At 34.9% G+C, this 12,500-nt stretch overlaps 1 protein-coding gene across 1 annotated transcript in view; it reads left to right on the plus strand.

Moving 5' to 3' along the window:
* The window catches only part of LOC137642789 (uncharacterized), a 601,025-nt gene that overhangs the window by 510,124 nt on the left and 78,401 nt on the right, over window positions 1-12,500 (plus strand). The window contains 1 exon segment of the mRNA XM_068375642.1: window positions 7,855-8,112. Within this exon segment, the coding sequence (XP_068231743.1) occupies window positions 7,855-8,112 (258 nt within the window).

Below are 12,500 nucleotides of genomic sequence, written 5' to 3' on the forward strand. Positions count from 1 at the left end.
ATAATAATAATAATAATAATAATAATAATAATAATAATAATAATAATAATAGTTATTATCGTTATTATTATTAGTAGTATTTTTATTATTATTATGTGATTTTGTTTCAATAATAATCATCATAATCATCATTATTATTATTATTATTATTATTATTATTATTATTATTATTATTATTACCATCATCATCTCTAAAACAAATAAACACACTAAAAATTGCACTGAACACAAATAAATCAATATAATTATCAGATAAAAAATTCAATGTTCCAGAATTAACAGCAGAAATGCATTGTTCCAGAATAATCACATTGAGCAACAAAGACATGTCAATCAATGAAGCAAATAATGCCAGCATTATGTAGCTGGAAATGCTTTTCCAAAAAAAGAAAAAAAAAAGTTTTGCGAAGTTGGGGAATATCTGCAAATACTTCTGTTGGGAGGATGTACAATTATTATTTTTTTTGCTGTCGGTATGAAGTTCACTTATTACTAATGATGTCAGAATAATGGACAGTATTTATATTCACGATGTCAGAATGATCTACACTATTTCTATTCGTGATGTCAGATTAATGTGCAGTTTTTTTTTTTTTTTTTTTTTTTTTTTTTGCGTTCAAATAAGGCAAAGTTTTTCTTTCTGCGATGTCAGAATGATGTATACTATTCCTATTCGTGATGTCAGAATAATTTTTTTTATTTTTTTTTTTTTTTTTTTGCGTTCGAATAAGACAAAGTGTTTTTATTTGCGATGTCAGAATGATGTTCAGTATCTTTATTCGTGATGTCAGAATAACGTACAGTTTTTTTAATTTGCGCTACATTAAGGGAAAGTGTTTTTATTTGCGATGTCAGAATGATGTATAGTTTATTCGGGATGTCAAAATAATGAGCATTTTTTTTATTTGAGTTAGAATAAGGCAAAGTTTTTTATTTGCGATGTCAGAATGTACAGCATTTATATTTGCGGTGTCAGAATAATGTGCATTTTTTTCTTTATTTGCTTTGAAATAAGGCAAAGTTTTTTTTATTTGCGACGTCAGAATAATGTACAGTATTTTTATTCGCGATGTCAGGATAATGTGCTGTATTTTTTATTTGCGATGTCAGAATAATGTACAGTATTTTTATTCCTGATAGCAGGATAATATACAGTGTTTTTATTTGCGATTTCAAAATAATTTACAGTATTGTTTATACATCGTGTCAGGATAATATACAGTATTTTTCATTTGCGATGTCAAAATGATGTATAGTATTTTTATTTACGATGTCAACTAATATTCACGACTTATACCAGTATTTTTCTATGGCATAATGGTGTTTAATATTTACATTTAAAATTCTTCAATACTTTTATTTGCCATGGTAGAACAATGTTCACTAATTTTAGTCACAATTCCATATGATATAATGATTCAAGTTGTGAAATTAAGTTTAAATTGGGAACAAGTTTCTTGCGGTAGAATTAATCAGTTTCGTAACACATTCAGTTTAAAGGTCACTCAAGAATGGCAGAGGCAAGGGACAATGACAATGCCCTAGTGATTGACAATACATATGATCAGCGCCCGAGTCCCCTCCCCACCCAAGGTAGGACCAAAGCGGGCCAGGCAATGCCTGCTAATGACTCAGAAGTTAGATCTGTAGGCTCTCCCAAACCACCCATTGTTAGATCACAAGGATGGTAAGGTTGCGGACACTACAAGAAACTATCGAACTTGAGCGTGCCTTGAACCCCAGTCCAGCAGATCGCTGGACAGGGACGTTTCCAATAGGCTACCACAACCCTGTCAGTGCTGTCACGCTTTTGTGTATAGGTTTGAAAAAGTAATTCTTGTGCTCAGTAAAAAAATACTTTTTCATCCAGTGTTGCTGTCAATATAAGATAATTCTGAATGTTTTTTTATTACGTCCGTCAACGAAGTTGGAAGGATGTTATGTTTCCGCCCCTGTTTGTCTGTTCGTTTGTTTGTGATCAACTTCCTGGCCACAATTTTACTCATAGAATAGTGAAACGTTCAAGGATGAATTTTTATGTAGAGACGTGGAAGCGATTCAATTTTGGAAGTCCTAGGTCAAGGTCAAGGTCAAGGTTGAGCAAAATGTCGACCGAATTAGCTCTAACCTTAAACCCAAGTTCACACATGGATTTCACACAAGACTTCAAATACACCTACGGTCTAAATTGATCCAGGGAAAGGCAAGCTGGTCTCGAGAAATAAGCTGCAGTGGCGGAGGTTTGCAAAATTGGAAGGAGGTTATGTTTTACCCTTTGTGTGTTTGTTTTTGTGTTTGTGAGGAGCTCCCTGACCACAATTTTAATCGTAGAGTAATGAAACGTGTAGGGATTAAATGTTATGTAAGAAGCTGGAAATGATTAAATTTTGGAAGGTCAAGGTTAAAGATCAAGGTCCAGGTCAAGCAAAATGTCCAATTCACGTAATCAGCCATAAGTTTGGACATCGTTGTCACAGAGACTTCAAACTTGGTTCATATTTGAGTGTAGAAAATCCACGCCAATTAATACATGTTAAGGTCAAAGGTAAAGGTCAAGGTCGAGAAATAAGCTGTACTTTTAAAGTGCTTTTTTATTTTGTGAATGTTTCGGTAACCTATACAGGGTGTCCCAAAACAATGTATACACTCTCTCATTGTTACAACTTGTTCAATTTATTGATGATAACATGGAAAACAGATTCACGGGAGATAAACAATGCACAGTGAAAAAGTAAGGATACATGGAGAAATTTGAGAATGTTAAAAAGAAAATATGTTTTCCACGTTAATATCAATAAATTGAACAAGTTGCAACAATCCAAAGAGTGTATACATTATTTTGGGACACCCTGTAGTTGGCTGGAGGTATACGCTACGCATCAAGAGCTCTTGCAATTATTCAGGACTTTGGCGTACGTCAGAACAAGCCTGCGTCTGTGCGTTCTAGTCCTGACATTTCCTATTGCAGCCTTTGTGTGCAACTTAAATGTCACGTCCGTTGAAGTATTCGTGTATCACACATTCTAATGCTGGAATTTTATACCTCTATCTCTGCATTTCGTCACAGAATTTCCAGTATTTCCTAAGTAATGTAGTTCCCGCTTTCGTATTTGACGGGCAGAATTACCCATTTTCCTTTTAATTATTATGTTTTACTTCTTACTTTTTAAAATGTTATTCCTAATTATTTATTTTGATGCGTTAATTCTTTATTCATCAAATATTTTCTTCTATTTCGTGATTATAAATCTGCGCAAGCTTGTCCTAATCCTTGTATGCAAAATATGTGTTTTATACATTATTATTATTATTATTATTATTATTACTATCTAAGCTACAACCCTAGTTGGAAAAGCAAGATGCTATAAGCCCAGGGGCTCCAACAGGGAAAAATAGCCCAGTGAGGAAAGGAAATAAGGAAATGAATAAATGAATGAGAACAAATTAACAATAAATAATTCTAAAATAAGTAACAACGTCAAAACAGACATGTCATATATAAACTATTAACAACGTCAAAAACAGATATGTCATAAATAAACTATAAAAAGACTCATGTCCGCCTGGTCAACAAAAAAGCATTTGCTCCATCGAGATTAATGACCCTTTTAAGAGTTACTATGAATGTCATCTATTGGAGGGGCGCGGTCACTGAACTCTGTTATAAGTGACGTGTCCCTAGTCTCATAAGGTGATGTGTTTGACAGTATATTTCCATCACAGTGGAGAATTCCACAAAACCTAACAATTTAAAGGTTAAAGGTTTAAAGGCTGCTCATGAATGGCAGAGGCAAGGGACAGTGACATTGGCCCTAGCAATTAGGACAATGCCCTAGAGACTGACCATATATTATATGATCAGCGCCCAAGCCTCCTCTCCACCCAAGCTAGGACCAGGCAGGGCCAGGCAGTGGCTGCTGATGACTCAGCAGATAGACCTATAGGCTCCCCCAACCCCCCCAACCTTAGCTCACAAGGATGGTAAGGTTGCAGACACTAATGACACTAACGAGTCTGAGCGGGACTCGAACCCCCGACTGGCAAACACCAGGCAGAGACGTTACCAATCAGGCCACAGCAACATGTTGAAAGCAATATTGCATCTTACTTGCCGAGGGTTAGTAACATACGACAGGTCTTTACACAAGGTACTCACCAGAGTATCGGCTGTTTACAAGTGTTTTCATAAACCCCTTTGTAATAAAGTGAGAAAAAAAAATCATGTTCCGATGTCTCATTATCCGTTGCCATGGGACAAGCTTTTTCGTATAGAGGGACACATCTGTTTACTTCATTTTTATTTGTTTTTCCTTCTATTCAGGGCAAAACACAACTAATATGGTGAGATCAGTCATGATTCTATTATTTCTATTATCTATTTTTTTATTTCTATTCGTATAAAATGAAAATATATAGATGAAGGTATCCTCTTTGAGAGAGAGAGAGAGAGAGAGAGAGAGAGAGAGAGAGAGAGAGGCTTTGTTACAAGTTTGAAACCGTTTCAAGAACATTTGCAATGATAATGAACATTGTCATTAAATTATCATTATTATTAAGGTCCCTTAGTGTCTTCTGGGTATCTATATTTAAAAAGTAGAGTATTTTTATAGACACAGACTCCACTTATGGATTTATAAACATTTTGCTTATTTTAGGAGAAAAAGCTATAACACCCTTACCTTAATTTATTCATTGTTACTACAAATATACTATTCTTATGTTCCATTTCTTCCATTGCTGTGTCTAGCCAGCGTTCGGTTTTTTTTTTTTTTTTTTTTACTGCTAAAAAATTGCCGTACCAACGGTAAAAATTCTGGAATAAATGTTTTCCAGGCATTTACCGTGTTAAAATCTGATAAATTGATGTAAAGGTGTGATATTACGTCACCAACCCGTAAGAAATAATAGCAGAGTAAAAAGTACGGTCGCCTGTATATTACTGAAATACGGCTGAGAAACAGTATATTTTACGGAGAATTTCAGATCAAAATTAAGGTTTTTTTTTTCTTTTTTTTTTACACACACACACACACAAACACACACACACACACACAGAGTACATCACCATGTAGAGCATTCTGCTATCTGCCAAATTGCTTGATATTCACCATCCTCCTTTTGCGTTTATTTCAGGGTTACTCGTTTTTTCTTCCTTTCTTCTCCTTATTCGGGTCTTGAGTCTTTCTTCGCCTTGGCATGATTCCCCCGACTATTCCTTTTCAATATTTCTTGAAATATGATTATGTTCCTTTGTGTTTCCTATGTAATCCTTTTCATATATATTGTAATTACCTACGTCAACAAAATTTGAAGGAGGTTATATTTTACCCCTTTCTTGTCGTGTGTAATTTTTTTTCTTTTTGCGAACACTTTCCTGGCCACAAATTAAATCGTAGAGTAATGAAACTTGCAGGAACTAACGTTTATGTAAAAAGCTGGAAATTATTAAATTTTTGAAGGTCGAGGTCACGGTCGAGAAAAACGCCCAGAAATAAGCTGCCGCGACGGAGGTCTGCGCTATACTGAGTGCTCTTCTAATCAGAATTTTTTTTCCCATTATTTTTTCTTATATAACTTTTAATACTGCATTCATTGTGGCGATGTTGTTTTTTAACTAAATTTCCATGACACGGAAGGCACAGAAATTACTAAAAACCCAATATTCTGTCTAGCTTTCACGAACAAAGTCAAAACATATGACAGGACGTTAATATTAGCTGTGAGAATTTAAAAGGCTATTCTTGTTAGTATTAATTTTCTAATACATTCTTTTATGGCTGTGAGATTTAGAAAGGTTAATCTTAAGTGCATTCATTTTCTAAACATTCTTTTCTGGCTATTAGATAATGAAAGGTTATTTTTACGTGTATTCATTTTCTAACCATTCTTTTCTGGCTATTAGATTATGAAAGGTTAATCGTAAATGTATTCATTTTCTAACATTTTCTGGCTATTAGATTATAAAGGTTAATCTTACATGTATTCATTTTCTAACAAAATTCTCTTCTGGCTATTAGATTATAAAGGGTTTTTCTTACATGTATTCATTTTCTAACAACATTCTTTTCGAGCTATTAGATCATAAAAGGTTATTCTTACGTGTATTAATTTTCCAATTTTATTTTCTGGCTATTAGATTATGAAAGTTTAATCTTACATGTATTCATTTTCTAAACATTTTTTTACTGGCTATTAGATCATAAAAGATTATTCTTACGTGTATTAATATTCAATTTTGAGTTCTGGCTATTAGATAATGAAAGGTTATTTTTACGTGTATTCATTTTCTAACCATTCTTTTCTGGCTATTAGATTATGAAATGTTAATCGTAAATGTATTCATTTTCTAACAACATTCTTTTCTGGTTATTAGATTATGAAAGGTTAATCTTACGTGTATTCATTTCCTAACATTCTTTTCTGGCTGTTAGATTATAAAATGTTATTCTTACGTGTATTCATTTCCTAACATTCTTTTCTGGCTATTAGATAATGAAAGGTTATTCATACGTGTATTCATTTTCCAATTTTTTTTTCTGGCTATTAGATTATAAAAGGCTAATTTTACGTGTATGCATTTTCTAACATTCTTTTCTGGCTATTAGATTATGAAAGGTTAATCTTACATGTATTCATTTCTAACAACATTCTTCTCTGGCTATTAGATTATAAAAGGTTATTCTTACGTGTATTAATTTTCCAATTTTGTTTTCTGGCTATTAGATTATGAAAGGTTAATCTTACATGTATTCATTTTCTAATAATTTCCGGATATTAGATGATGAAAGGTTATTCATGCGTGTATTAATTTTCCATTTTTTTTCTGGCTATTAGATTATAAAAGGTTAATTTTACGTGCATTCATTTTCTAAACATTCTTTTCTGGCTATTAGATTATGGAAGGTTAATCTTACATGTATTCATTTTCTAATATTTTCCGGATATTAGATGATGAAAGGTTATTCATGCGTGTATTAATTTTCCATTTTTTTTCTGGCTATTAGATTATAAAAGGTTATTCTTACGTGTATTCATTTCCTAACATTCTTTTCTGGCTATTAGATTATGAAAGGTTAATCTTACGTGTATTCATTTTCCATTTTTTTTCTGCCTATTAGATTATGAAAGGTTATTCTTACGTGTATTCATTTCCTAACATTCTTTTCTGGCTATTAGATTATAAAAGGTTATTCTTACGTGTATTCATTTCCTAACATTCTTTTCTGGCTATTAGATTATAAAAGGTTATTCTTACGTGTATTCATTTTCCAATTTTTTTTTCTGCCTATTAGATTATGAAAGGTTAATCTTACGTGCATTCATTTTCTAACATTCTTTTCTGGCTATTAGATTATGAAAGGTTAATCTTACGTGCATTCATTTTCTAACATTCTTTTCTGGCTATTAGATTATGAAAGGTTATTCTTACATGTATTCATTTTCTAATATTTTCTGGCTATTAGATTATGAAAGATTAATCTTACGTGTATTCACTTTCTAACATTTTTCTGGCTATTAGATTATAAAATGTTAATCTTACGTGTATTCATTTCCTAACATTCTTTTCTGGCTACTAGATTATAAAAGTTTAATCTTACGTGTATTCATTTCCTAACATTCTTTTCTGGCTATTAGATAATGAAAGGTTATTCATACGTGTATTCATTTTCGAATTTTTTTTTCTGGCCATTAGATTATAAAAGGTTAATCTTACGTGTATTCATTTTCCAATATTTTTTCTGGGTATTAGATTATGGAAGGTTATTCTTACGTGTATTCATTTTCCAATTTTGTTTTCTGTTTTTTGTTTACGTAAATTCATTTTCTAACAACGCATCCTTTTCCCTCCTTCAGCCTGCCAGCTTCGCCGCCCTCCGGGAATGGTGTAGCGACGACGAGACCTTGACGGAGCAGCTCTCCTTGGCGCCCATCTCCCCGTCGGTGCCCGCGCCCTTGGTGCCTCCTGACCAGGAATCCACGCCCCACAAACTGCCCTCCCCTGAGCAGCGGGTGCTCGCCCTCTCCCTCAAGTACCCGCCGGAATTAGTGCCCATTGACGTTTCAGGAACCGGCTTCAAGAGGCTTGAGAAATTCAGGCAGTCTCTTATACAGGTGAGGTCATCTCTCTCTCTCTCTCTCTCTCTCTCTCTCACACACAGGTGAGGTCATCTCTCTCTCTCTCTCTCTCTCTCTCTCACAGGTGAGATCATCTCTCTCACATATGTATGTCCTCTCTCTCTCTCTCTCTCTCAGGTGAGGTCATCTCTCTCTCTCTCTCACAGGTAAGGTCATCTCTCTCTCTCTCTCTCTCTCTCTCTCTCTCTCACAGGTGAGGTCCTCTCTCTCTCTCTCTCTCTCTCTCTCTCTCTATGCCTCTTCTTTACTAACCAGATGAGCTCAAAGAATTCTCTATTGTCTTCCAAATAAGCAAGAATATATCTGTTGTGTGTAAGCAAGATTTCTCGTGAATTAATTGACAAAAACCTGTTGCTTATCTCTATAATAATCTCTAAGCTTCGGGATTCTCCCTTTCTCTTTCATCTATCTCCTCCTCTTCTCCTTTCCTACCGTTATCCTTACATTAAGGGGTCGGTTGCCTGATGTGCACTCTCTAATGCCTTCTATCCGCAGTCCCTCAAATAGCCATTTCTCCTATTTTTCCCTCAAGCAAAAATTACCTTCAATTATACCTTGCTGTCCAACCTCTTAAACTTTTACCTCGTAGTGCAACTGCTCGTCCCCCCCCCCCAAGTTGCATATTATTATTATTATTATTATTACTTGCTAAGCTACAACCCTAGTTGGAAAAGCAGGATGCTATAAGCCCAGGGGCTCCAACAGGGAAAGTAGCCCAGTGAGGAAAGGAAACAAGGAAAAATAAAATATTTTAAGAACAGTAATAACGTCAAAATAAATATTTCCTTTATAAACTATAATAACTTTAACAAAACAAGAGGAAGAGAAATAAAATAGAATAGCCTCCCAGGCCCCATCGCCTGGCCATACGGGTCGAATTCATAAATCCAAATAAATCCAAAGGTTTTGTGTCATATTTATCAACCTGTCGTCTCGAAAAAAATCGTTTTTCTTCGGTTATTCTGGAAAGCCTTCTTTGTATGCATGAGAAGTAGGAGAAATGGGAAAACTCTCCCTCTCTCTCTCTCTCTCTCTCTCTCTCTCTCTCGCCGAATTTGGGAAACAAAAGGGAGATGGACTTCTGGGAGTTTCTTTATTGTTTATTATTATTCATATTATTTTTCTCGGAGATAGATAAGATAAATAAACAAACCAGGACAGCCTTAATATAGGGAGCAACTAGGAGCGGGATTCTTATCTTATACTGCTGTAAAATCATAAAAATAATAATAATAATAATAATAATAATAATCATAATGATAATAATAATCATAATGATAATAATAATCATAATGATAATAATATTAATAATAATAATAATATTAATAATAATATTAATAATAATAATAATAATATTAATAATAATAATAATGATTATTATTATTATTATTATTATTATGATTTTACAGCCAGTATAAGATAAGTATCCTGCTCCAAGTTGCTACCTATATTAAGACTGTCCTTGTTTTTTTTTTGTTTTTTTTGCTTTTTATCTTATCTATCCTAAAAAAATATTAATTCGTAATAATAATAAACAATAAAAGAAACTCCGTTTACTCTATCTCCCTCTTGTTTCCCAAATTCGGCGCGTGAGAGAGAGAGAGAGAGAGAGAGGAGAGAGAGAGAGAGAGAGATGGCGTGTCCTCCGAGGATCCTGGATCTTCCTCGTTGAATACTGAAGTGAATTGTTGCTTGTGGGGATGGCCGTTGACACTGAAGGATGTCGCCTTTAGGTCAAGTAAATGGCGGCGCCTCCAGGAAATAAATCCTCACGGGTTTAAAGAGGGGGGCCAGAGTAGGAGGATTGGAGGAGGGTGGGGGGATTGGAGGCGGGGAGAAGGTAGGAGATTTGAAGAAGGGAGAAGATAGGAGGATTGGCGAAGGGAGAAGGTGGGAGATTTGATGAAGGGAGGAGGTAGAAGGATTGGAGAATAGAAGGGAGAAGGTAGGAAGATTGTAGAAGGAAGAAGGTATGATGATTGGAGGAGGGGGGAAGGATTGTAGAAGGAAGAAGGTATGGTGATTGGAAGAGGGGGAAGGATTGGAGGAGGGAGAAGGTAGGATGATTGGAGGAGGGGGAAGGGGAGAAAGTAGGATTATTGGAGATGGGTGGGCAGATTGGAGAAGGAAGAAGGTAGGATGATTGGAGATGGGTAGGAAGATTGGAGAAGGAAGAAGATAGGATGATTGGAGAAAGATGGGAGAAGGGAGAAGGTAGAAGGATTGAAGGAGGTAGAATGATTGGAGGGAGGATTAGGGAAGGATAGAGCATTGGAGGAGGTAGGAGGATTGGGGAAGGGAAAGGATTAAGGAAGGATAGAGGATTGGAGGAGGTAGGGAGATTGGGGAAGGGAAAGGATTAGGGAAGGACTGAGGATTGGAGGAGGTAGGAGGATTGGGGAAGGGAAATGATTGGAAAAGGTTAGAGGGTTGGAGAAGAGAGAAGGATTGGAAAAAGGAGGAGGACTGGAGAAGGAACAAGGTGGGATGATTGGAGGAGGATTGGAGAAGGTACAATGTAGGATGGTTGGAGAAGGATGGAGGATTGGAGAAGGGTGAATGATTTAAGGGACACTTAAGGCTGAGGGGTAGAGAGAAGAGAGACTTGCCTTTGACAAGTATTACTCTTTGAAGAATATATTTTATTTATATTAATATTAAGGATTCTGAAGTTAGTATGAATTTCACGGCTTTATATTAAATTCTGTATGAAGAATTATATCTATTTGAACTAGAATTATGGCATCAAATGCTTACTATAACAATTAATTACATCCAAATAATATACCAATTAATCTAATAATCCAGTATTTGAATAATTTATTTAGAAGACAAGATGTTCTTAAGAATTCGCCATATAATTGAAACTTCATAATTACGGTTTATTTTTATATTTTATACATCAAAAGTTCAAAACTTGCAACGAAGGTATTTTTACGTTGAACAGGCTGAAATAAGCCTCTTTTTATAGTTTATATATGAACTACCTGTTTTAATGTTGTTACTGGTAGTTTATTTATTTCCTTAATTTCTTTCCTCTCTAGGCTATTTTTACCCTGTTGGAGCCTTTGGGCTTATTGCATCCTGCTTTTCCAACGAGGTTTGTAGCTTGGCTAGTAATAATAATTTTAGAAATAATAATAATAATAATAATAATAATAATAATAATAATAATAATAATAATAATAATAATAATGATAATAATAATAATACAGTAATAATAATAATAATAATAATAATAATAATAATAATAATAATTAAGCAGTCATTTGAATATCACGAACGTGCCACAAGAAACTAGAATAATCAGCAATTCTTTCCCCTCCCGTCTCCAACGTCTGGGTCTGGGTGCAAGTTATGAAAAAAGGATGAATGAGGGGGTGGGGAAGAACCAACGTATGTCACGAGACTTTGTGCTTGAAAAACAGTGGTGCCAGTATGAGAGAGAGAGAGAGAGAGAGAGAGAGAGAGAGAGAGAGACGCCAGTGAGTGGCACTCACAGTGCCCTACCTTGTCTCGTAAACTGGGTCCGGGTATCAAGGGTCGTTTTCACGCAGGAGTGCCAACTTTTCCTGTTGGGTCCTTTTTTACAAGTTTATGTAACTATTTTCTTTTTTCCTCGTGGTGTTTGTGGTTAGGGCGTGGCCACAGGAGACTGCTGATGATGATTCTTTGTCTGAGAGATCACTCAGTTTATTATTATTATTATTATTATTATTATTATTATTATTATTAATATTAAATGCTAAGCTACAACCCTAGTTGGAAAAGCAGGATGCTATAAGCCCAGGGGTCACAACAGGTAAAATAGCCCAGTGAGGAAAGTAAATAAGGAAATAAATGAGCGATGAAGGAAGGATGAATGTCGTTTTAAAATATTTTTAAATTGAAGGCATATTGTTTATATTCATTTAAAACATTTCAAATTGATACACAAAAAACATGAGTGATCGTGCTAGTATTTATAGAGCATATTGTCACGTCTATATATATATATATATATATATATATTTCTGTATATACAGTATATATATTTTCTTTTTGGGGGCACCTTAACGTGGTGAAAGGGTTTGCGTATCGCCATGATCAACAAAGCTGTATTAATCAGGGCCACCAATACTAGGTTGGCTTGCTGTGATTGATCAGACTAAATTCTCCCACCATCATCAATCTGCCCTGGCCACCAAACCCCAGACACGAATAAAGACATATCTGAGACCTTGTCCTGCATTTGTTGTATGATAGCCTATATGTCTATAGATGGACGTGAGGACAAGGGGGTTATCTACTGCACTGTAATTGTTCAGTGGCCACTTTCCTCTTGGTAAGGGTAGAAGAGACTCTTTAGCTATGGTAAGCAGCTC

Source organism: Palaemon carinicauda, chromosome 6 (assembly GCF_036898095.1).
Source record: "Palaemon carinicauda isolate YSFRI2023 chromosome 6, ASM3689809v2, whole genome shotgun sequence".
NCBI classification, from domain to species: Eukaryota; Metazoa; Arthropoda; class Malacostraca; order Decapoda; family Palaemonidae; genus Palaemon; species Palaemon carinicauda.